A 27,642-nucleotide genomic window follows, 5' to 3' on the forward strand; every position below is an offset into this window, starting at 1 on the left:
GTGCTCCTACCTTGTGGAATAACCTGCATGTTGAGATTTTAAAGGCAACTTCTATTGACTTTTTTAAGACTAGCCTTAAAACCTATAAATTTTCTATTATCTATCATTAGTTTTATGGTTTTTGGATTCTTTTAATTATTTTCCTTGTGCAAAATTTTGACAACAAAATTTCCTTGTTTTATGGTTTCAAATACTTTTACTCTGCAATATGGGGACCTTTGTTTAATGTTGTTTTATGCTCAGCACTTAGTTGATTTGTTTGATTGAATTGATCGTGGGTGGCACAGTGAATTAGTAATTAGCAGTGTTGCCTCACAGCAAGAAGGTCATGGTCATTCACTGCAGTACTTATATCTTGTCTCCATGTACATTACAGCACACTTTATGGTTGTGAATATATACAAATTTCTTCTTCTTTTTTTGTTCTTTTTTTAAATATTATTCTATTAGTGATAACATGTACAGGATGTGGGGATGAAGGAACAGGGAGGAGGTGGGTACAATTAGGTAAACCTAGCAGCTAGCGTTAGCTTATCAAGCCAGCTGCAGTACCATTTTTCATAGCTAACAACACAGTAGGTTCTGTTTGGAAAGCTAACATTAATACACACTTTTGTTTACATTGTTATATATATTTGTTGTTACGACCGTTATTGTAGGGTGAAGCGACACTATTGTGCTTTATATGCCAGTTACCAGCTTTATTCAGCTTTGTTGGCTAGCAAAGTGTGCTAGGCTAGTTAAAAGCTAAATTAACGGTAGCTCATCTAGTTATAGTTAGCCAACTTTTGGGATTTGCACTTTTATTTTACATGAGGTAGATTTTTAATGGTTCTTCAGTTTAAAGGGTTCTTTAATAGATATCAATAGATAGTATCTAAGGTTAATGTGCATGGTTAAGTTAATGTGTGTTTAGTATAAAACATATTTAGTGTGAAATGATTGTAATTGGTTTGGGTTTGACCGCAACAGCATGTGTACAGGCGGCACGGTGGCTTAGTGGTTAGCACCGATGCCTCACAGCAAGAAGGTTGTGGGGTCGTTTCCCACCCTTTCTGTCTGGAGTTTACATGTTCTCCCTGTCTCTGTGTAGATTTCCTCCAGACACTGTCGTTTCCTCCCACAATCAAAAACATGCTGTGGTACATCTACCACAGATAACAGATGTAAATTAGCCAATGGCTATAATCTGTCTTGTCTACTTCACTGCATTATGATGTACATGAATTTGCTGTGCTCCCCCCCCCCCAAAAAAATACAAATAAAAAAACGGCGAATTCACATGATATTGTGTGGCATTTGTTCTGCGTAATAATTCCATTTCTTGAGTTGGAGGGTGTGTAGCACCACATTATGTAATAATGGTATAATATGTAACTATGTAATAAAGTTTCACCTAATTATGCAATAATGCCACATTGTGTAACAATCTGCCACATTTTGTAATAAAACGTTTGAACGCATTTTGTACTAAACTTTGATGCATTTTGTAACAATATGTTACATATTACAACAATTATTACAAAACAGGTGTGGCACTTTTTTGGGAAGAAAATGTAATAATTTGGCGCAATTTGTAATAAACCATAGAAATTGATGCCTTAATTAGAAAAAAAAAAAATCATACTATCAAAACAACATTAGGCATTTCAGCTTAATTGGAATTCATTTTAAAAAACTAGTAGGATGCTGCACTGGTCAAACCTAAATCAAATGTTAACAGTATTCATTATAATGGAACATGTGTTTACAAGTGCAGGTCATGTATAAAAGTGATTCCCAGCATAAAAAATGCTTAAGAAAGGGCATTTTCATCCGGACAGACGTGCGGATGGACGGACAGTGAGACAGACACATATGGTGAAAACTATACATCCTCACGGAGGTCTCTGTGGGCTGTAATTAACAACATGCACACATGCAAGCAAGTACACCAACTATAGCTAAAGGAAGCACAGGAACAGTGCTGACAGCACAACAAGCAGAATGATGTGCTTCACTCAGCCAGTCTGGTAAAGTTTCACTGATATACGCCAAAGCAAATTTTAACCCGCATTTAGCAGTTTGGCAGGTCTTGCTGTGATTTTGAACCCAAGCAGAATGTATACATGTACTAAAACCAGCCACCAGGGGGAGACCCAGACATTTTGGCTCAGTTTTGCGGAGCAGTTTTGTCATCCATCCACTTAAGTTGAAAAATGGGCAAATTCAAAGACAACACGATGAAATGTATGAACAAAGAACAGATGTCAGATTCAGAAAATCTCTTCTAGAATTTTATGTTTATTTATTTGCAACTATAATGGCCTATGAAATGCTGATGGAAAAAAAACAAAAACTTTTGAGTTATCATCAGCAACAATGGTCTGATTAGCAATGATAAGCTAAACTAGTAAATGCCAGATATGCAGAGACAGACCAGAGATGACTTCCTCACTATTAAATGTCAAATTAATGTGGTCATATAGGAGCAGGTCAGACGTTTCACAGATTCTCAGGTCCATTGACTCAATATTGAGCAAACTAGGTTGGTGCTATGAAAAACTACAGGAAACGTTTGATCTCTGTAACTGCAAACAAAGGCTACTGTACCAAATATTAACACTGATTTTCACAGGTGATCAAATACGTATTTGCAGCAGTAACATACAAATAAATTATTAAAAAATCATACATTGTGATTTCCAATTTTTTTTTTTAGATTATGTCTCATAATCACATAAAAAGAGATTTGTCCTCTGCATTCAGCCCACCCTAATTACAGTCAGACACCAGAGTCCGGTTCCTGGAAACCAACTCCAGATGTAGTGGTCAGGGGCAGAGAACAGAACAGATCCTAAATAAGCATGTTTTGATTGTGGGAGGAAACCGGAGTGCCCGGAGGAAACCCACACAGACATGGGAAGACATGCAAACTACACACAGAAAGGCCGGGAGGCGATCCCACAACCTACTTGTTGTGAGGCACCAGTGCTAACCACTAAACCACCGTTCCACCACACCATGCCATGACATTAGAAGGTTTATCGTACATTTAACCAAAAAAAACAAAAAACATTTTACACAATAGATATATGCAATTAACAATAATGTTTATTTCACATTTTTTGACCCTTTGAGCTTTATGCATGGGATATGGACAACAACAATCAATGACAGAGGATGTCTGTGAGGTCATAGTAAAGAAACTTAAGGGAGAGTTCAACGTTCCTGTCGCTGAACATACAAGAGTGCAACAAACCGCTCTGGGGAGGCTGTGGAGGAATCTGAATCTCTGCACTCTGAGCAAGGACAGACCTTACTATGTGCTGGGAGCCAGTGGTTTGAAAACTAAAATTGGCAGCATTGTAAGAAAAGGTCTGGATGACACAAAGGGTTCAGGTGCAAGAAAGCTGTACAAGTGACTAAATGATCAATACTCTGGAATTAGTGAAAGAGCCCTGGACAGCTCCAAATGCTGCCAACTCCACAAGGCCAGATTTGGAAATGTGCCCATTCCGAGGACCATCCGGGTCAAAGAAGTGCAGGATCGGCATCAGATTGGCATCCTTGATATGTGAAAGTGGAAGATCAATGGTCATGTCACATTTCAATACGTCCTCACTGTAATGGATGTCTTTAGCCGATACAGATGGCAAAAACCATTAAAAAGTAAAGACAGCTCAGAGATTGCTAAACATCTTTGTGATATCTACACTGAACATGGCCCACCCAAAGTTTTGCAGCATGATCAAGGAAGAGAGAGCCATCTTTAGAAGAGAAGTTTATGTTGGAGGAAATGTTCTGTTATGAGAGCAGTTTTTTAAATCACATCTTAAGTTTTTTTTTTGTATACTGAGAATATTCCAAATCTTTTTGTTAATAGGCAATTAGATGTTCATTTACTTTTATCCCCTGTTGTCGCATCAACACACAAATGTAGCTGAAATAAAGATTTTTTTTCCAGTTCCATATTTGCGTTTGAGTTTTTTATGCTTTGTATTTCCTATAATATTTGCAGAACATAATACAGATTGCATGTGTGTATGTTTTCCAAAATTTCAGTGCTATCTCTCACTTGCAAACACATTTTCCATTATAATGAATATAGTTACATTTGATCTAGGTTTGTCCAATGAAACATACTACAACTTTTTTTATTATTATTATTATAATTTAAGCAGGAATGCTTAATGATCTGAAGGTATGATTTATTTATTTTTTTTCTAATTTGGGCATCAATTTCTATGGTTTATTAAATGAGGAGTTATTCAGAGGAGCATGTCTGGTTTTAAAAGGAGCCACTCTGTTCAAAATAGACAGGCAATAATGATTAAACAAATTAATTAAAACATCTACATCATCTGAACTAGACAACACATCAAGCTTAAAAGAAGCAGAAAATACATCTGCAATAAGATGATTAAAAACATGAGAGAAAATCACATGAGGAGGAGGCAAACAATCCACATTAAGAGACAATTTAAAAAGAATAGAAACATAATCAGAAATTAAAATGTCTTCAGAATAAATATAGTCAATATTAAGACCAACAGAACGGTTTTTGAACAGGAGCAAAAGTGGACTCAAACCAAACAAGGTTTGAAACAGAATAACTCAATTTAACAGCTTTGATAAGCCAATGGTTCCCATAGCATAAGAAGTTATAATTTGGTATAAATTACAATGTTTAAAGTAAATTTAAGTCGGGATTACAAGCAAAAGATGTGTAAGTGTGTGTGTCTGAGTGGTGGGGGAGAGGGGAGTCATGAGAATATTCTTATCTAAGTTTGGGAACCACTGATATAAACAATCCTCATAGGCCGTAAGGTGAAAGCCGTATCGTTTCATGCCGTTCTGACATTGGGGGCACTAAATCTTTTTACTAATCCTGTAGTTTTTATAAAATCAGTGTTTGAAGTCTGTACTACTTACTTTACTTGCGTAATAATATTGTTGTCTGCGTGCCGCAGTTTGAGTCACAAGTAACCTGCTGGTCAAATAAGAGAGCACAACACATCCAAGATGGCAGCAACAAAGATGCATTCTAGCAGTTCAGAGGAGCAAAACATGGTGAAAACATTTAAAAGCATTAAAAATTAGCTATATGCACCTGATATCTGTTAAAAAGGAAGAAATACAGGATTTTTCAGCAAAACAATGGGAAATGTTCAGAAACTGCGAGGAACAGCAGGACCAGTTGAAACTGAGAAACACTGTATCACTATTGACTTTGACGATATCCCAGAAGATGCTGGGCTTCATGCAACATGCTATAGACATCCATCCATCCATCCATTTTCTTCTGCTTTATCCGGAGTCAGGTCGCGGGGGCAGCAGCTCAAGCAAAGCTGCCCAGACCTCCCGATCCACAAACACCTCTCCCAGCTCCTCTGGGGGAACGCCAAGCATTTACTGCAGATGCTGCATCGATCTATCGATCTCACGCTCCATCCGTCCCTCACTAGTGAACAAGACCCCCAGATACTTAAACTCCTCCACTTGAGGCAAGGACACTCCACCGACCTGAAGAGGGCAAAGCACCTTTTTCCGGTTGAGAACCATGGCCTCGGATTTGGAGGTGCTGATTTTCATCTCGGACGCTTGACACTCAGCTGCAAACCGCCCCAGTGCATGCTGAAGGTCCTGATTTGACGAAGCCAACAGAACCACACTGTCCGCAAACAGCAGAGATGAGATTCTGTGGTTCCCAAACCAGACCCCCTCTACACACTGGCTGCACCTAGAAATTCTGTCCATAAAGATAATGAACAGAACCAGTGACAAAGGGCAGCCCTGGTGGAGGCCAACGTGCACTGAAAACAGGTTTGACTTACTAACAGCAATGCGAACCAAGCTCCTGCTGCGGTCGTACAGGGACCGGATAGCCCTTAGCAAAGGCCCCCAGACCCCGTACTCCCGGAGCACCCCCACAGGATGCCCTGAGGGACACAGTCGAACGCCTTCTCCAGATCCACAAAGCACATGTGGACTGGTTGGGCGAACTCCCATGAACCCTCGAGCACCTGATGGAGCGTGTAGAGCTGGTCCAAAAAAGAAAAGAAAAAAAAAACACTTGGATACAGCAAAGAAACATAGTAGAGAACGTAAAGAGACATAGGTAGGCGAGTGTGTACTAATAAGTGATGCTGGCAGCACCTCAAGATCAACATGCCATGTGCATCATATGCAAGAAAGTAGATAAATACGAGGTCTATTAGAAAAGTATCCGACCTTATTATTTTTTTCAAAAACCATATGGATTTGAATCACGTGTGATTGCATCAGCCAAGCTTGAACCTTCATGCACATGCGTGAGTTTTTTCACGCCTGTCGGTTGCGTCATTCATCTGTGAGCAGGCTTTGAGTGAGGAGTGGTCCACCCCTCTCGTCGTTTTTTTCATTGTTTAGGAATGGCTCAGAGACTGCCGCTTTGCTTGATCAAAATTTTTTCAGAAACTGTGAGGGACATCAAAGTGGACACCATTCGAGAAATTCAGATGGTTTTTGGTGAAAATTTTATGGGCTTCAAAGAGATTACAGAGTGTTACTGTCGCTTTAAGGACGGCCCAGAGCGACTGGTGGTGCGCCGCGCTCCGAAGCCGCCATCGACAGGCTGAGCGACCATTTCATTTCTAAACGGATGGCTGTATGGATCCATGACCATTGTGTGCAATTTCTCTGGTTATCACAAGAGCTGGACATCAACCATTTTCCGGCAGATTTCACTTTTAACAAGAGATTTTATCATGGAAAGCCGAGCGGAGGCTTCGCGCGTCACGATGGATTCGCTACTGGAACAAGACAAAACCACCTCTGTTTTGGTCTCACAGGACGGCTTTGAGATGGAGTTTGGACAGCTGTCGGTGGTTTTTCCATCGAGTGATTATCCGAGAAATTGTGGATGTGTCTGGACATGCCAGAACATGTCCTGTGAGGCTTCATCACGGCGTTGCTTTGCGCCATGCGGCACCGCCGCAACGCGCGGAATTCCTCCGCACGTCTGTCTCAATGTGCCGAAAAAGTGCTGATGTCCACGTCTTTTCACAATTCCTGTGCTAGTCAGATGACATCCCCGATAAAACACAGCGTCCAGTTTGGAAATGAACAGCACATTCCACTGTTACCGGAGTTTTTGTCATGGAAAGAAGAGAGGAGGCTTCGTGCGTCGCGGCGGTGCCGCATGGCGCACAGCAACGCCGTGATGAAGCCTCACAGGACATGTTCTGGCATGTCCAGGCACATCCACAATTTCTCGGATAATCACTCGATGGAAAAACCACCGACAGCTGTCTGAACGCCATCTCAAAACCGTCCTGTGAGACCAAAAATGGAGGTGGTTTTGTCTCATTCCAGTAGCGAATCCATCGTGACGCGCGAAGCCTCTGCTCGGCTTTCCATGACAAAATCTCTTGTTAAAAGTGAAATCTGCCGGAAAATGGTTGATGTCCAGCTCTTGTGATAACCAGAGAAATTGCACACGATGGTCACGGATCCATACAGCCATCCGTTTAGAAATGAAATGGTCGCTCAGCCTGTTGATGGCGGCTTCGGAGCGCGGCGCACCACCAGTCGCTCTGGGCCGTCCGTAAGCGACAGTAACACTCCGTAATCTCTTTGAAGCCCATAAAATTTTCACCAAAAACCATCTGAATTTCTCAAATGGTGTCCACTTTGATGTCCCTCACAGTTTCTGAAAAAATTTTGATCAAGCAAAGCGGCAGTCTCTGAGCCATTCCTAAACAATGAAAAAAATGACGAGAGGGGTGGACCACTCCTCACTCAAGCCTGCTCACAGGCGAATGACGCAACCGACAGGCGTGAAAAAACTCACGCATGCGCACGAAGTTTCAAGCTTGGCTGACGCAATCACACGTGATTCAAATCCGTATGGTTTTTGAAAAAACGAATAAGGTCTGATACTTTTCTAATAGACCTCGTACATCACCATGTCAGGCAAATGCACAAAGGATCATCTTTCACTGGCACAGATGTTATCAGCAGGTATGTTAAAAATGTCTCTCCGTCTTTCTTCCACACTGACTTACTTATATATACTGTTTGTATGTGACTGTAAGTTTATTCTATTTTGTTACATCCGCCAAGAATGTAATAAAATCACTTGCGTTTATTTGTCTGTCTGTCTGTTAGCAGGATTACGTCAATACTACTTCACAGATTTTGACAAAATTTTCACCACAGATAGATATGATGGCCATAGAAGAACCCATTAAATTTTGGTGTTGATCCAGATCCAGATCTGGATTCTGGATCAGGTTTCACTTTGTTTTGAAGGATTACTCTTTGCAGGATTACGTCAAAACTACGGCACAGATTTTGACTAAATTTCCAACAGAGATACATATTAGGCCATGGAAGACTCCATTAAACTTTGGAGGTGATCTGGATCCGGGTCCAGATCTGCATTCTGGGTAAAGTTTGACTTTATATAGTCTTTGAAGGATTACGTCAAAACTACTTCATCAATTCTCACCAAATTTTCAATATGGATCCATATTAGGCCTTGAAAGACTGCATTAAATTTTGGGGGTGATCTGAATCTGGATCAAGATTTCACTTTATATATGCTTTGAAGGATTACGTCAAAACTACTTCATGAATTCTCACCAAATTTTCAATACGGATCCATATTAGGCCTTGAAAGACTGCATTAAATTTTGGGGGTGATCTGAATCTGGATCCTGGATCAAGATTTCACTTTATATATGCTTTGAAGGATTACGTCAAAACTACTTCATAGATTCTCATCAAATTTGCACCACAGATAGATATTAGGGTGTGGAAGACTCCACTGAATTTTTGAAGTGATCCAGATCTGGATTCTGGATCAAGATTTTGTTTTATATATGCTTTGAAGGATTACATCAAAACTACTTCACAGATTCTCACCAAATTTGCACCACAGATAGATATTAGGGTATGGAAGACTACACTGAATTTTGGAGGTGATCCAGATCAGGACTGGTGGGCTTCAGAAATCTCTGATTGCTCTTGTTTAGAGTTGCAATGATTTTGAACGTAATTCTGTAGGTTAGGCTGTACTTTTATCTTATAGGATACCTGTACACTATATTGTGTTTTTATAGGATTGTAATTTTGCATGTTGTATTCATTTTAAAGCCCAACTAGGGACAGGAGTTGAAAATTAGCTGTAGCTATAACTCTATATGTGGTGTGTGTGTGTGTGTGTGTGTGTGTATACTGTATATACACACAAATACAGACACCATGTAATTATCTTCATCCATTAAAGGTCTGTTGCTGAAAGCTGCCAAGACAAAGGAAGACACTGAGATTCTTTTACATATTAAAGATAAAGACTGCGTGGCCATGGAAGTTTGATATCACAAGTCCTGTTACCATCAGTACACCAGGTTCTTGACAAAGTCCACTGCAACAGTTATTGGAACCACAGATGAAGAAAGTGAGACATGATATTACGTGGTCAGTGTAATCATTTGCTCAGACTGCACATATCTTCATATATTGTCTATAGACACAATGTTTGTTGCACAACTTTTGGCATCATTTAAATGTGTGTGTCTTTGTTTCAGCAATGAGCCAGCCATTGATGTCAGCGACAAGATCTTCTGTGAGCAGATCATTAGGCAAAGAATTATTGTGAACCAAGTGGTGCTGCAGATGAATCATCTGTGAAGAAAGTTCATCAATATAGTGAAAGCGCATGAAGACATTGATGCTTCAAAGTACAAGTAACGTAACTGAAATATTAACACTATCTTTGTCAGCTCTGGAGTAAAAACACTGCAGCAATTCTAAATGATAAATAAATCATTCTAAATCATTTTGAACCAGTCTCCAAGCTCTAATAACTGCTTAAATCAGCATTTCAAGGTCATAAATACCTCCCTTCCAAAAAAAAAAAAAGTTTTTTAATAATAGTTTGGATTTATATAGTCTTGTTCATGGAACACAAGGACGCTTTACACAACAGAATAAACAGACAAAACCAAATATCTCATAATAACTCTACTAACTCTCATAAAATATCATTCTATTGACATGTTGCAGAATGGATAGATTGAAGAGGAGGCTGCCCCTTGATTTCCCTCAGCTAGTGTTTCACTTCCCAAGCAAGGGCAATCAATATAAGTGAGCTGGATTTTGTTGAGACACTTGCTGCAAATAAGCTCATACACAGACTACCTCAGCCATCAGGTACAGAATCCACAGACTCAACAACAAAAGGAAGCCAAGCAGAAAGTGACACTGAAAAAGAGCTGTTTGGCAAACTACGGAGGATACAAAGACAATTTATTGTGCAGCACTGATGTTAAAGAGGCTCATGTCTGACTCCCCTGGCATGACATGTCTGTGGCCACCCACATCTAATGATTAAATGTGACTGAAGCAAAATCTGTTGTGCCACTTGAACTGTATAATCTGAGAGGTGCTTCAGAGGAATCCACACTATCATGTTATGTCAGTATGCACATGATTTGAGTCTTAAAGTCTCATCCGTTTGTCAAGATGTAGAGCATCTTGCTTCTATGGGCCGTAAGCAGACACCCTCTCTGCATCTTGCTCTAACTGTTCACCATCTAACAGGTTCATCGCAAATTGTGTCACTACTCAGTAGACTAGGACATAGCACTTCATGGGACACAGTTCTGAGTTTAGACACTAGCCTTTCATGGAAAGGGGAAAAAAAAAGACTTTTTCTGTTGCTTGTGAGAAAGAGGAATACCTCACAGCATTTACAAATCTGGGTAGATGTTTTAACCTGGAGCAGTCCACCCTTGGAGTACTTTGCAAATATGTGTGCCACCTGCATGGCCGGTCATCTGCTGAAAATGTGAACAATGCAAGATACAAAGCATTCTGCATGGCACCTTCAGCTCTGCCAGAACTACCTGCGCCTCCAACATGTGATGCTCTAGATCAACACTGCAAAAGGGCAAAGTTCCAAGCAGCCAATAATGAGACATTGTCTGAAAGGTTATCTGTGTTCCCTCACCGATTGATAATGGATGGACATTGAGGATGGGGAGTTAACAGTGACTTAGATGTCTAACAATCCTGCTCCTCAAAGTGTGATGCAGTTAGTCCACTGCAGTTGCAAACAAGGTAAATGTGATGCAGACAGATGTTCCTGTATGTCAGCACTGTGTGAATGCATAACTACATGGGATGGTGTTTCTAACAGTGGTGGGGGTGGATTAGAGACCTTTACGTGTATGTGTGTGTGCATTTGAGTGTGTGTCAAAATTCACCATGTATAACATATCAGTTGAAGAAGCATTTTTCCACACATTTGCAAGATTTCATGGTCTAAATTCACATTTCATTGTAATAATTAATCAAGACTTGTCTAAATAGTGCAGCAGATAAGAGAATATTTAGAGTGGAATCCTGCAAATGGTGATAAAAGCATCAAATTCGGCAGAAATAGTCCTCAGACAGTCCTCTTTTGAAAAAAACGATTGGCCACTTGAATTTTCAGTCGGCGTTCAGGTAGAGGTCAATTGAAGAATTACACAGGAGTCAAAATTAAAAGATGCTCCAATCATATCGAAACCTAGGCCACATTTTCCTGATCATAAAGATTCCAAAAAGGTATAGTTTGGACAGTCTGTAACTGAATTCTATGGAGTTATGGGATAAAAACAGCAAGAATGGTGAGAAAGGTCAGTGTCAGTTTGTACAGGGGTCAAAAGTTAAAGATGCTCTAATTTTGGTAAAAAGTGTTGCAAATTACTAGTTGAGTTAACACGGTTTTAAAAGGAATAGTTTGGACCATGTATCAATCTTACTTATCACGTTACGGGGTACATATCTCACATGTCATAGAATCCAATAGACGTAGACCTTGTTTGACCTTTACTTTGGAGACCAAGCATTCAATACTGTCAAAACTATTCCATTTATTAATCCTATTAGCTCAACCAATAATTTGCATCACTTTTTACCACTTTTTTGCATCACTTTATTTCTATATGATTGGAGCATCTTTTAATTTTGACCACTGTGAAAAATGTTATCATGCACATATACTAGGTCTGTGAGAAAAGTATCGTACCTTTTTATTTTTTTCAAAAACTATATGGATTTGAATCACGTGCGATTACATCAGCCAACCTTGAACCCTCGTGCGCATGCGTGAGTTTTTTCACGCCTGTCGGTTGCGTCATTCGCCTGTTGGCAGGCTTTGAGTGAGCACTTGTCCACCCCTCCCGTCGGAATTCCTTTGTCTGAGAACTTGCTGAGAGACTGCCGCTTTGCTTGATCAAAATTTTTTCAGAAACTGTGAGACACATCCAAGTGGACACCATTCGAGAAATTCATATGGTTTTCGGTGAAAATTTTAACGGCTGATGAGAGATTAAGGAGTGTTACTATCGCTTTAAGGACAGCCCATGGCGCCGGACAGCGCGCCGCGCCCCGAGCCACCGTCGTCAGCCTGTTTCAAGCTGAAAACTTCCAAATTTAAGCCTCTGTTGATCCAGGACGTCGTGAAAGAGCAGAGAAGTTTCAGAAGAGGTCGGGATCAGCAGTTTATCCGGACATTCCACTGTTAAAGGAGATTTTGAAATGAAAGACGTGCGGACGGATTCGCACGTCGGCACGCAGCCGCTCATCGCGTGGCGGCACAGAGAAACACCTCCATATTGGAAACCATTCGAAAGATTCAGGCGGTTTTCGATGGTTTTCAGTCGAGTGAGTATCCGAGAAATTGTTTAACAGCTGGGCATGTTCCAACTTGTCCTGTAAGGCTTCCAACGGAGGTGTTTTCCTGTGGCGCCGCATCATGAGCGGCTGGGTGCCGACGCGCGAATCTGTCCACTAGTCTTTCATTACAAAATCTCCTTTAACAGTGGAATGTCCAGATAAACTGCTGATCCCGACCTCTTCTGCACAAGAGGGTTCAAGGTTGGCTGATGTAATCGCACGTGATTCAAATCCATATAGTTTTTGAAAAAAATAAAAAGGTACGATACTTTTCTCACAGACCTCGTAAATGTTAATTTGTGAGAGATTTTGTATTAAAACTAGCACCATATAATTTTCATTTTTTAATTGTATATAGATTTATGGCTTGTGACAAAAAACTGCAGGATATATTGTGGATAACGTTTAACCCAAAGTCCATAAGGGTATAGTCAATACAAAAATGCATTTAAAAAGTACCCAGACATGGGAACAAAAATAATTTTCTAGCCACTTTTCCTTGGTTCACCTTATGACCTATCAGAGTCATCAGAGAGATACATATACAGCAGCACAGCTGAACACACACACCAATACACACAGTGGTGAAAAAGGTGAAGCAATTCCAGAAGAACAGGAAAAATGACTGGATGATGCAAAATGGCACATATGGAGGGGAAAATGAATGAAATATGGCGTAATGAAAGAGGAGGTCAAAATTTGAAGAGAATTCCAAACAGAATAAGCAGAATGCGAAAGTGCGGCAGAGTGGATTATTTATCTGGAATCCTCTAATGGTTTGATGAGGAACAGGAACAAGTGGTGACATTGAAACTGAGAAGGGAATGATGAGTCCATAAAATGAGGACACCACGACACATGCACGTGTGGCCACTCCCCTTTTTGTGGGTGTGGTTTAAAAAAATGGTGGCCATAATCCCACTCACACTGAAAGAGCAGCGTTGGCAACCAACCTGGCTGATGGTACTCATGGCCCTCATGTAGCTTTCATTGCGTGAGCGATATTGGGGTGAGGACAGCAGCATTTTGGGGTCCAGGAAAGTTTTGGGATCCAGAGTGTCCAGACTTCTATTAATTGAAACCTCACTCACAGCTCGGAGGTAACTGTGGCTCCTGATCTGCAGTTTAGGGGAATGCTCTGTGGAAATCCTGATGGAGGGAAGATGGGGAGGCAGAATTATAACAAGTTCAGTCACACAGTCGGACTACTGCATTCACACAACACAATCCACCATCATGTGCCACTTTCCACAGTCAGCTCCCAAGACTTTGGACATGGACCCAATGGTTGATTTTTTAGGCTCTGTGCACAAGAGTGGAACTGAAATGAAATGTTCAGATTTAATTCAAGGGGGTTTAAAAATTCACATTAAACATCTAGGAATGTTTACGCATCTTTTCTCCATTTTAATTTCAGTGTCAGTGACTGTGCAAAGAGGAGGCTTGTGAGGGAAGCCACCAAGATGCCCATGGCAGTGTTACAGGCACTAGTGGTTGTGATGTGAATATCCTTAATTCATAAATGGGAATCTTCTAAATTCATAATTAGGATTTGGCTGTTCAAGTGGAACTGTTAAAAGTGTTTTTCACTGCTCAGCTACAACACTCCAGGCTTATCTAGCCTCAAGGACAAATTGCCCACTGTTTACCTCCAGAGGACTTTATTCAGGCCTTGGTGAGATTATTCGGCTCCATTCTTATCTCAACCCACAAAGACAATAAACTGATAGACTTACACATGGACTGAAGCATGCTCCAGCTTTTCCCTTTGTCTGTTACATCACCACTCACAGCTTCACGGCAGAACACAGATGGACAACAGATCAAATCTAGTCTTCAGTATCCAGGAGCCTTCTGGCAAACTCATTTTTTAAAGAAAGTCCTTCTTCATTCCACTCCACCATGAAGCTGGTGATACAACAGACACAAGTTACACAATTTTGTCAGAGTTGTCAAATGCAGTCCATTGTCTAGGTCTCCTGTTGGCTTCCATAACTCATCTCCTTCTTACATGGTCACTCAGCTTTTGAGAACTGCCTCCTCCAGACAGATTTACCACACAATACCAAACTGTGTTTCGTAATGAATGATGGAAATGAAGTCCAAGAAAATGTTCATGTGTTCATCCTGACTGGTCTAAAGAAAGTTGGCTATAAGTGATGAACAGTAATCTTCATAATTAGTTTGTCCATTTACTTCTGGGCTTTGAAAATGAAGGGACTGCATGTAAGTATTTGGAATCCGTGGTGGTTACTGAGGGTTTTTTTTTCTTAAACCCTTTGAATTAAAGGTGAAAGGCAACACAAGAGGAACATCTGCATCGTTTCCACTGAACTCTACAGATGTGGTGGACAGAGACAACATTTCAAAAACTTTGTCCAAATACTGGAGTTGGCTGTAAAACTGTGATTTATGGAATAAAAAGGAGCTAATTCTTACAGAAAACTCATTTCAAAGTTTCTATTGGTATATAATGTTTTCAGTTCTTCCATATTTCTGACACAGTGCATCCAGAATGTATTCACAGCACTTCACTTTATTACACATTTTGTTACAGCCTTATTCCAAAATAAAGTAAATTAATTTTTTCCCCTCAAAATTCTACTCAAACACCCCATAACAACAACATGAAAAAACGTCTCTTTTTTCAAATTAATTCAAATAAAAAGACTAAGAAGTCAGCAGCACGGTGGCTTGGTGGTTAGCACTGTTGCTTCACAGCTAGAAGGTCATGGGTTCATGGGGTCAATCGGATTCATGTCTGGGCTCTGGCTGAACCACTGAAGGACATTCACAGACTTGTCCTGAAGCCACTACTTTGATATCTTGGCTGTGTGATTAAAGTCATTGTCAGATAAACCATCTTTCCCTAAATCCTGACTAATCTCCTAGTTCCTGTCACTGAAAACATCCCACAAGCATGATGCTGCCACCACCATGCTTCATTGTAGGGATGGTGCCTCCAGACATGACGCCTGGCATTCACGCTAAAGAATTCAATATTTGTCGCATCACACCAGATAATTTTGTTTTTCGTGGTCTGAGAGTCCTTCAGGTGCCTTTTGGAAAACTCCAGGTGGGATGCCATGTGCCTTTTACTAAGAAGTGGCTTCTGTCTGGCCACTCTACCATACAGTCCTGATTGGTGAATTGCTGCAGAGATGGTTGTCCTACTGGAATGTTCTCCTCTCTCCACAGAGGATTGTTGGAGCTCAGACTGAGTGACCATCGGGTTCTTGGTCACCTCCCTGACAAAGGCCCTTCTCCCCCGATCACTCAGTTTAGACGGGGGCCAGCTCTAGGAAGAGTCCTGGTGTATCCAAACTTCTGTCATTTACAGATGATGGAGATCTTCAAATCAGCAGAAACATTTCTGTACCCTTCCCTAGATTTGTGCCTTGAGACAATCCTGTCTCAGAGGTCTACAGGCAATTCCTTTGACTTCATGCTTGGTTTGTGCTCTGACATTCACTGTCAACTGTGGGACCTTATCCAGGTGTGTGTCTTGCCAAATCATATCCAAACAATTGAATTTACCCCAGGTAGAAACATCTCAGTGGAAGCAAGATGCAACTGAGTTCAATTTTGAGTTTCATGGAAAAGGCAGTGAATGCTTACATACATGTGATTTCTTTTCTCTTTTTTTGTGTTATTAATAAATTTGCAAAAAAAAATCACGCCATTATGGAGAATTGTGTGTAGAATTATGAGGAAAAAATAATTTCATCCATTTTGGAATAAGGCTGATATGAAACAAGTGAAGCACTGTGAATACTTTCTGGATGCACTGTATATGTGAAAGAATGTCATGAAGCAGCGTGCGCCTGGGACACATCCTCAGATGCACACAAAACTTGATCATTTCTAAAAATATGCAGAGTCACCACAAAAACTGTGTGGAATCAGGAATGTGCACAGCATGTGCGTCAATGGTTGCAGGCACACACATATACATGCACGTAGGTCTGTCTGTCACACAGCTGAGAACAACACCGGAAAAAAAATGGTGCAATTCCACAAAATCTGAAAGTGAGACAGTCATCAAGTGCGGAAAAAGAAGTGCATTTCCTTGAGAGGCCTTGGCTCTAGAATCACAAAACGCCAAAATGCTATTGAATGGGAAAAGTAAGCAACTCGTGCATAGTGCACAGTAGTGACCACCACGCCTACAATCAACAAACAAAAAAGCAAACATATAACACACACCACACACACACACACACACACACCACACACACACACACACACACACACACACACACACACACACACACACACACACACACACACACACACACACACACACACATATATACATATTTATACCATGGTCAGTGAGAATTCCATGTCTAACTGGCGTGCATTATTTTCGTGTATATGCACGTGTAGTTTGGCGAGTTAAGTCACTGTTATAATCACTCCGCTCTGGTCGTCACCATGGCAACATGCAAATCAGTTGGCACAGATCAGCTGTGTTTTGACAGGCGAATGACAGAAACGCGATAAAACATGGATTTCCAAGTGAATTTTAATATTTTTGGCCAAAATAAAATGTTTGAGGAATGGAAAGAGGAGGAGAGCAAATGAGAAGAACAGCAAAAGCAACGGCGTAAAGATTTAACATCGGACGACCTGGACAAGATTGAAGACGGGAAAGAAGAAGAGAACGGTTCTATCCTTGCGGGCTGTCGGAGCGCTCCGCATCAAAACAGCGAGCGTAGTTTCTGGACCTGTTGCCAGAGTTGGTCGCAGCTCCATACAGCAGAGAGGGGGGCGGTGTGAGTGGCCCACTGCGGCGCGAGCCCGCAGTCTTGGTAAGCGCATCGGAGGCAAAATATCTTGAGACTGGCATAAAATAGTCCCAAATACTTATGCATTTTTATCAAGTTCTGTTAACTTAAATAAATATTTGTGTGTTAGCTCACTGTGTGGGACCATGGTATAAGCGGATTAAACAACTCGAAGCTGTGCATTATACGGCTTGAATGCTTCGCATCGTGGTGTTTTAGACTCCGCGTCATGTGCATTCAAACCGTATAATGCACGGCTTCTTGTTGTTTAATCCTTACACACACATATATATATCTATCTATATATATATAGATATATATATATGGATTTCATTCATATGTTTTTACGTCAGACATGTTTGAACCCTCGTGCGCATGCGTGAGTTTTTCCACGCCTGTCGGTGATGTCATTCGCCTGTGAGCACTCCTTGTGGGAGGAGTCGTCCAGCCCCTCGTCGGAATTCCTTTGTCTGAGAAGTTGCTGAGAGACTGGCGCTTTGTTTGATCAAAATTTTTTCTAAACCTGTGAGACACATCGAAGTGGACACGGTTCGAAAAAGTAAGCTGGTTTTCAGTGAAAATTTTAACGGCTGATGAGAGATTTTGAGGTGATACTGTCGCTTTAAGGACTTCCCACGGTGCCAGACGTCGCGCAGCGCTCTCAGGCGCCGTCGTCAGCCTGTTTCAAGCTGAAAACCTCCACATTTCAGGCTCTATTGATCCAGGACGTCGTGAGAGAACAGAGAAGTTTCACAAAAAGTCGGTTTCAGCATTTTATCCGGATATTCCACTGTTAAAGGAGATTTTTTTTAATGAAAGACGTGCGGACGGATTGCAGCGTCGGCTCGCAGCCGCCGCGACGCTCCGCCACAGGAAAAACACCTCTGTTGGAAGCCTTAAGGACAAGTTGGAACATGTCTAGCTGTTAAACAATTTCTCATATACTCACTCCACTGAAAGCCATCAAAAGCTGCCTGGATTTTACAAATGGTTATCAACATGGAGGTGTTTTTCCTGTGCCGCCACACCGCATTCTATTGAATACACCACAAAGACAAGATATTTAATGTTCAAACTGATAGACTTTGTTGTTTTTGTGTAAATATTTCCTCATTTTGAAGTGGATGCCTGCAACACGTTTCAAAAAAGTTGGGACGGGTCAACAAAAGACTCGGAATGTTAATGAATGCTCAAAGAACACCTAATTGGAAACAGGTGAGCGTCATGATTAGGTATAAAAGAAGCATCACCAAAAGGATCAGCCATTCACAAGCAAAGATGAGGCAAGGATCACCACTTTATGAACAACTGTGTGACAAAAATAGTCCAACAGTTTAAGAAGTTTCTCAATGTTCAATTGCAAGGAATTTAGGGATTCCATCATCTATAGTCCATAATATAATCAGAAAATTCAAAGAATCTAGAGAACTTGTTGTGTGGGCCGCTGAAGAGGAGGTACTGCTGGCCCACCACCACCAGAGGGCGCCGCCGCCCCACAGGAGCAGCCTCGGTAACAGCTGTCACCCATCACCTGAGACAGCTGACGGCAATTATCACTGGGGTATATCAGCAGGACGGCATCTCCACCTCATCGCCGAGATATCGTTCTACCTGGAAGGTAATAATCTCAGCTGACTGCTTGACAGTAACCTTTGTGATTTTTGTGAGTGATTGCAGACTTTTTTCTCCAACGAGAGGTGGAGGTAGCTTCCCTGCCGTACAGGTTGCTGGGTGCAAACGCGCCCACGTTAATTGTGTTCTTGTTCCTCGCCAGCAGTACCAGGTCCGACACGCGGAGGCAGTGGCCACCTGGGAGTTCGGAACTTGGCGGCTCCAGTATTCCCGGGGTCCTGTGGCGGAGGAAACCGTGTGGTTCCGGTTCTACTTTGGAGAGGCGTCTCCTATCTTCGAGCCTGCCCACACGACACCTTTGTGAATCGAACTTTGTCCATTGTTGTAATTTGTTGTGTTTGTTGTGCACGTTCGCAACAGTAAAGTGTTGTTATTTGACCTATTCCATTGTCCGTTCATTTGCGCCCCCTGTTGTGGGTCCGTGTTCCTACACTTTCCCAACAGGATATCTCGGCCAGCGTCATGGATCCCGAGGGGCGTCAACCGGCTGTTGAACGGCCAATGGAAGAACAAGGCGCACAGGCGTCCGCAGGAGGGGTAATCGGTGAGTTGCAGCGGATCCTCACCGCTTTCACGACTCGGTTAGACTTGATGGCCGAGCAGAACGCCCTCCTGAACCGCAGGGTGGAGGCTCTCGCCGCGCAGGTGGAAGCGCGCCCTCCGGGCGCCGCTGCAGCTCTCCCTCCCGTAGACCCTGTGCGTGACAGCGACGTTCCACTGGTTGTCCAACGACCCCCCCCACCATCCCCTGAAGCATACATAAGCCCCCCAGAGCCGTACGGAGGCTGTGTGGAGACGTGCGCGGATTTCCTTATGCAGTGTTCGCTCGTCTTCGCACAGCGTCCCGTCATGTACGCGACCGACGCTAGCAAAGTAGCTTATGTGATAAATCTGCTTCGTGGTGAGGCACGCGCTTGGGCTACAGCGCTCTGGGAGCAAAGTTCACGGCTCCTTCTGACATATGATGGGTTTGTGAGGGAGCTCAGAACAGTGTTCGATCACCCTAATAGAGGAGAGACTGCTTCAGCCGTGCTGCTGTCAATGAGACAGGGGCGCCGGAGCGCAGCTGCCTATGCAGTCGACTTCCGCATCGCGGCTGCGAGGTCCGGCTGGAATAGCACTGCCCTCCGCGCCGCCTTCGTAAACGGACTGTCATTGGTCCTCAAGGAGCACCTGGTGGCTAAGGAAGAACCGCGGGATTTGGATGGGCTTATCGATCTTGTCATACGATTAGACAATCGGTTAAATGAGCGCCGTCGGGAACGAGACGAAGGGCGTGGCCAGGCACGCGTCGTCCCTCTCCCTTCCGGTTCTGACCGCGTTCCGCCCTCCCCACGCTCCACGGCCCCTGCGCTCCGTGCGATCACAGCTCCCCCTGCTGACGAAGCTATGGACACGAGTAGGGCAACATTTAGGGCACCGGTCACACAAAGGAGGCTGGCCCGCGGAGCGTGTTTGTTTGTGGCTCGATTGAGCATCAGGTACGAGACTGCCCCGAACGGTTAAACACCAACGCCCGCCCCTAGACACTGGGCTAGGGGGGGGCCGAGACGTTCACGTGGGACACACCCACATCGCCACACGACTCCCAGTTACAATCCTTATGAGGATTTAACCCTGAAGGCCCCAGCACTGGTGGACACGGGCTCAGAAGGGAATTTGCTTGATAGCAAATGGGCCAGGGAGATAGGGTTCCCTCTGGTGGCGCTTACCTCGCCTGTGCAGGTACGGGCACTAGATGGCTCCCTACTCCCTCCAATCACCCACAAGACACCACCAGTAACTCTGGTGGTGTCGGGGAATCACCGGGAGGAGATCGAGTTTTTTGTAACTCCGGCCACCTCCCGTGTGATTTTAGGTTTTCCCTGGATGTTGAAGCACAATCCCCGGATCGATTGGCCGTCCGGGGTAGTGGTCCAGTGGAGCGAGACCTGCCATCGGGTATGTTTAGGTTCCTCGGTTCCTCCCGGTTCCAGGCCAGGGAGGAGGTCAGAGCCCCGCCCAATCTAGGGACGGTGCCGGTGCAGTACCATGACCTTGCGGAGGTGTTCAGCAAGGATCTGGCACTCACCCTTCCCCCGCACCGCCCGTATGATTGTGCCATTGATTTGGTTCCAGGCGTTGAGTTCCCGTCCAGCAGGCTGTACAACCTCTCACGACCTGAACGCGAATCAATGGAGACCTACATCCGGGACTCTTTGGCTGCCGGGTTGATCCGGAATTCCACCTCCCCGATGGGTGCGGGTTTCTTTCTGTGGGGAAAAAGGATGGCGGATTACGTCCATGCATTGATTACAGGGGGCTGAACAAAATCACGGTTCGTAACCGATACCCCTTACCCTTGTTGGATTCGGTGTTCACGCCCCTGCATGGAGCCAAGATATTCACCAAGCTTGATCTTAGGAATGCGTATCACCTGGTTCGGATCCGGAAGGGAGACGAGTGGAAGACGGCATTTAACACCCCGTTAGGTCATTTTGAGTACCTGGTCATGCCGTTCGGTCTTACAAATGCTCCCGCGACGTTCCAAGCATTGGTTAATGATGTCTTGCGGGACTTCCTGCACCGATTCGTCTTCGTATATTTAGACGACATACTCATCTTTTCTCCGGATCCTGAGACCCATGTCCGACATGTACGTCAGGTCCTGCAGCGGTTATTGGAGAACCGGCTGTTTGTTAAGGGCGAGAAGTGTGAGTTTCACCGCACTTCTTTGTCCTTCCTGGGGTTCATCATCTCCCCCAACTCCGTCGCTCCTGATCCGGCCAAGGTTGCAGCGGTGAGAGACTGGCCCCAACCCACAAGCCGTAGGAAGCTGCAACAGTTCCTCGGCTTTGCGAATTTCTACAGGAGGTTCATTAAGGGCTACAGCCAGGTTGCTAGCCCCCTGACAGCCCTGACCTCACCAAAAGTCCCCTTCACCTGGTCGGATCATTGCGATGCCGCGTTCAAGGAGTTGAAACGGCGCTTCTCGTCTGCACCCGTTCTGGTGCAGCCCGATCCTAGTCGCCAGTTAGTGGTTGAAGTGGATGCCTCGGACTCAGGGATAGGAGCTGTGCTGTCCCAGAGTGGGAAGACCGATAGGTCCTTCATCCGTGTGCCTATTTTCCCGCAGGTTGACCCCGGCTGAACGGAACTATGACGTCGGCAACCGAGAACTCCTTGCGGTGAAAGAGGCTCTTGAAGAGTGGAGACACCTGTTGGAGGGAACGTCCGTGCCATTCACGGTTTTCACTGACCACCAGAACCTGGAATATATCAGGACCGCCAAGCGGCTGAATCCCAGGCAAGCCCGCTGGTCACTGTTCTTCGGCCGTTTTGACTTCCGCATCACCTACCGGCCCGGGACCAAGAACCAGAAGTCGGATGCCTTGTCCCGGGTACACGAAGACGAGGTCAAAGCGGAGTTGTCGGATCCACCGGAACCCATCATCCCGGAGTCCACTATCGTGGCCACCCTCACCTGGGACGTAGAGAGAACCGTCCGGGAGGCCCTGGCACGAAGCCCGGACCCCGGGACTGGACCAAAGAACAGACTTTACGTCCCACCAGAGGCAAGGGCTGCAGTCCTGGACTTCTGTCACGGCTCTAAGCTCTCCTGTCACCCAGGGGTGCGAAGAACCGTGGCAGTTGTCCGGCAGCGCTTCTGGTGGGCGTCCCTGGAGGCCGACGTCCGGGACTATATCCAGGCCTGTACCACCTGTGCCAGGGGCAAGGCCGACCATCGCAAGGCTCCGGGACTGCTACAGCCGCTGCCCGTGCCTCATCGCCCCTGGTCCCACATGGGCCTGGATTTTGTCACGGGCCTCCCGCCGTCCCAGGGAAACACCGTGATCCTCACGATAGTGGACCGATTCTCCAAGGCGGCCCACTTCGTGGCCCTCCCGAAGCTCCCTACGGCCCAGGAGACGGCGGACCTCCTGGTCCACCACGTCGTCCGCCTGCATGGGATACCATCAGACATCGTCTCCGATCGCGGCCCCCAGTTCTCCTCGCATGTCTGGAGGAGCTTTTGCCAGGAACTGGGGGCCACAGTCAGTCTCTCGTCCGGGTATCACCCCCAGACCAACGGGCAAGCAGAGCGGGCCAATCAAGAAATGGAGCAAACACTGCGTTGTGTGACAGCCGCGCACCCGGCGGCCTGGAGTACTCATCTGGCCTGGATCGAGTACGCCCACAACAGTCAAGTGTCATCAGCCACCGGCCTCTCCCCTTTGAGGTGTGTTTGGGGTATCAGCCCCCGTTGTTCCCGGTGGTTGAGGGGGAGGTCGGTGTGCCCTCGGTCCAGGCCCACCTGCGGAAGTGCCGTCGGGTGTGGCGCGCCGCCCGTTCTGCTTTGTTGAAGGCCCGGATGAGGGCGAAGACCCATGCAGACCGGCGGCGGACCCCGGCCCCTACGTATCGCCCCGGGCAGGAAGTGTGGTTGTCCACAAAGGACATCCCACTACAAGTGGCCTCCCCTAAACTACAGGACAGGTACATAGGACCGTTTAAAATCCTCAAGGTCATCAATCCCGCCGCAGTGAGGCTTCAGCTTCCAGCCTCACTGCGGATCCATCCTGTGTTTCATGTGTCGAAGCTCAAGCCCCATCACACCTCGCCCCTCTGTACACCCGGTCCGGCACCACCTCCTGCCCGGATCATCGATGGCGAGCCGGCTTGGACAGTGCGCCGGTTGTTGGACGTCCGTTGGATGGGCCGGGGCTTTCAATATCTGGTGGACTGGGAGGGGTATGGTCCCGAAGAACGCTCCTGGGTGAAGAAGAGCTTCATCCTGGACCCGGCCCTCCTGGCCGACTTCTAACCGTCGCCACCCGGACAAGCCCGGTCGGGCGCCAGGAGGCGCCCGTTGAGGGGGGGTCCTGTTGTGTGGGCCGCTGAAGAGGAGGTACTGCTGGCCCACCACCACCAGAGGGCGCCGCCGCCCCACAGGAGCAGCCTCGGTAACAGCTGTCACCCATCACCTGAGACAGCTGACGGCAATTATCACTGGGGTATATCAGCAGGACGGCATCTCCACCTCATCGCCGAGATATCGTTCTACCTGGAAGGTAATAATCTCAGCTGACTGCTTGACAGTAACCTTTGTGATTTTTGTGAGTGATTGCAGACTTTTTTCTCCAACGAGAGGTGGAGGTAGCTTCCCTGCCGTACAGGTTGCTGGGTGCAAATGCGCCCACGTTAATTGTGTTCTTGTTCCTCGCCAGCAGTACCAGGTCCGACACGCGGAGGCAGTGGCCACCTGGGAGTTCGGAACTTGGCGGCTCCAGTATTCCCGGGGTCCTGTGGCGGAGGAAACCGTGTGGTTCCGGTTCTACTTTGGAGAGGCGTCTCCTATCTTCGAGCCTGCCCACACGACACCTTTGTGAATCGAACTTTGTCCATTGTTGTAATTTGTTGTGTTTGTTGTGCACGTTCGCAACAGTAAAGTGTTGTTATTTGACCTATTCCATTGTCCGTTCATTTGCGCCCCCTGTTGTGGGTCCGTGTTCCTACACTTTCCCAACAGAACTTTCTACACGAAATGAGCAAATATTTGCACAAAAACAATAAAGTTCAGTTTGAATCAGTTTGAACGTTAAATCAACTGAATATAGGTTGAAGAGAATTTGCAAATCATTGTATTCTGTTTTTATTTACATTTCACAACATACATACATACACATAGAAATTACACATATACACATATACACACACACACACACATATATATATATATATATATATATATATATATATATATATATATATATATGTTAGACTCAGTGGTGCGAGGTGGTTGGACACAACTACAGCATGCAGGCGTGAGTTTGACAGGGTTTAATGAGTGTTCAAGCAGGGTTCGGTACACAATAAGGCTGGCTGTAGTAACCAATAGTAGCTGAAGCATGAGGCAAAAACAGGGTCCAAAACGCAGGCAAGAGGTCATGATTTTCCTTCTATAGGTGTTCTGTAGAGAGCATCCTCACCAACATCTTGGTGTGGTACAGGAGCTGCTCTCAGGCTGACAAGAAGGCTCTGGAGAGAGTCAGGAAGTCAGCACAGAACATCATAGGAGCGCAGCTGTCCTCTCTCTCAGACATCTATAACACCAGATGTCTGCGCAGGGCCAGAAGCATCAGCTTCGATGGTTCACACCCCAGGCACAGCCTGTTCTCACTGCTGCCCTCAGGAAAGAGGTACCGGTCCATCAAGGCCTGCACATCCAGACTCACCAACATGTTCTACCCAAGTGGAATATGGGTACTGAATGCAAATTAGCCTACAGTCTGCACTATACCATGCTACATATATTATATTATAATTCTGTTTTAATTATATATATTATGCTATGCTACACCATATTCTATATACTATACTATATTTTATATATTATGCTATATTCTATATACTATACTATATTCTATATTTTTGGATACATATTTCATGCATAGTATGTTACTCATACTAACTTCCTTATTTATATTGTTTATACTTCTCACATACCCACAGTGTCTCTACCTCAAGTAATATACTTAACAATACATTTATTCTACGGTTGGCTGACTTATATACACCTATTGGCTCCTTTGTAAATACATGTATATATTCTAATTTGCCTTTTATGTTTACTTTTTTACACCTTTGCACTACGGGAGTTTTTTGTCTTTTAATTTTGTTGTACCTTGTGTATAATGACAATAAAAGCATTCTATTTTAATCTATTATATTCTATTTTGGCCTGATCAGGGCATTGAGCCCATTTTCCCCCCTTTCTGTTGTTCTCTTTTTGCCCCAGCTTTGATTTATTATTAGTTGTTTATTTTCATCTTGGTTTATTCTCTGTTTTACATTGTCACTTTGTTTTCTTTGTTCCTATTTACTTTGGCCTTTCATTCTGTTCTAGTTTTCTTTAGTGAGTTGTGTTTTGATTTTTTTTTTTTTTTATTAATTTATCACTTGTTTATCTCGTTCCTCTCATTTGTAAAATTTGTTGTGCTGTAATGTAAGGATTTGTTTTCTGTTATGGTTTAGTCACTGTTTTTTTTATGGTTTGTTTTACCACCTTGTTTTCTTAAGGCAGTTTCTGTTTAATTTAGTTTTAGTATTTGTCTCTATTTTCTCATGTATAGACTGGCGGCAAAATCTGAAAAGAGGCCTGGAAATCACTTTAGGGGTGACGGAATGTTAACAGCTGGCACCCATGTCAGCTGGTTAATATTAAATCAAATCAAATTAATTTTATTTATATAGCGCCAAATCACAACAAACAGTTGCCCCAAGGTGCTTTATATTGTAAGGCAACAACCATACAATAATTACAGAAAAACCCCAACGGTCAAAATGACCCCCTGTGAGCAAGCACTTGGCGACAGTGGGAAGGAAAAACTCCCTTTTAACAGGAAGAAACCTCCAGCAGAACCAGGCTCAGGGAGGGGCAGTCTTCTGCTGGGACTGGTTGGGGCTGAGGGGAGAGAATCAGGAAAAGACATGCTGTGGAAGAGAGCAGAGATCAATCACTAATGATTAAATGCAGAGTGGTGCATACAGAGCAAAAAGAGAAAGAAACACAGTGCATCATGGGAAACCCCCAGCAGTCTAAGTCTATAGCAGCATAACTCAGGGATGGTCAGGGTCACCTGATCCAGCCCTAACTATAAGCTTTAGCAAAAAGGAAAGTTTTAAGCTTAATCTTAAAGTAGAGAGGGTGTCTGTCTCCCTAATCCGAACTGGGAGCTGGTTCCACAGGAGAGGAGCCTGAAAGCTGAAGGCTCTGCCTCCCATTCTACTCTTACAAACCCTAGGAACTACAAGAAAGCCTGCAGTCTGAGAGCGAAGCGCTCTATTGGGGTGATATGGTACTATGAGGTCCCTAAGATAAGTTGGGACCTGATTATTCAAAACCTTATAAGTAAGAAGAATTTTAAATTCTATTCTGGAATTAACAGGGAGCCAATGAAGAAAAGCCAATATGGGTGAAATGTGCTCTCTCCTTCTAGTCCCTGTCATATGACCCATACTAAATACTTTTGAGGTGGATGCCACTTAATTTAGGCTTTTATTGATTTTTAAAATAAAAAACAAAATGGCCACCTTAGCCGTTTTAGTAAAATTTCAATAAAACACAATATCTCTGATTGTAGGCAAGCTATCATCATAGAATTTGGCATGCATGAGCCTTGTTAGCCCACACAATACCTGAACAAATATAGAGGCTGCAGAGATAATATCTATCTGTTGATTACAAAATAATAAACAAAAAATGTGTTCAATATGACCCCCCAATCGCTTTTTTCTCATTTTCAACAAATCACCACCGACATGCTATAGATTCATTTCTAGATGTGTTACCGTCATCACATTTGACTTGTTGCAACGTTTTGGGTATATACAATGAGAAAACAAATGTGAAATCATGCCACATGTGAAAGCTGTATGTTAAATAGAATAAAATTACATGAAAATGGTATCAGTCCTGTTGCAGTTCATCAGGGCAGAACGTGCTGGGGATTGGAATCTGCACAAGTCAGCATTTGCAGCCATGTTGCCA

General features: G+C 44.1%; 1 protein-coding gene across 1 annotated transcript in view; it reads right to left on the reverse strand.

Annotated features, from left to right (window-relative positions):
- Nucleotides 1–27,642, reverse strand: part of dlgap1a (discs, large (Drosophila) homolog-associated protein 1a) — a 415,980-nt gene that overhangs the window by 134,739 nt on the left and 253,599 nt on the right. Inside the window, exons 4-5 of the mRNA XM_034183790.1 lie at nucleotides 13,555–13,839; nucleotides 10,854–10,908 (exon numbers count right to left, since the gene is read on the reverse strand). Of these exons, the coding sequence (XP_034039681.1) occupies nucleotides 10,854–10,908; nucleotides 13,555–13,839 (340 nt within the window). The remainder of the gene's footprint in view (nucleotides 1–10,853; nucleotides 10,909–13,554; nucleotides 13,840–27,642) is intronic.

The sequence above is a fragment of the Thalassophryne amazonica genome, chromosome 12, assembly GCF_902500255.1.
Source record: "Thalassophryne amazonica chromosome 12, fThaAma1.1, whole genome shotgun sequence".
NCBI classification, from domain to species: Eukaryota; Metazoa; Chordata; class Actinopteri; order Batrachoidiformes; family Batrachoididae; genus Thalassophryne; species Thalassophryne amazonica.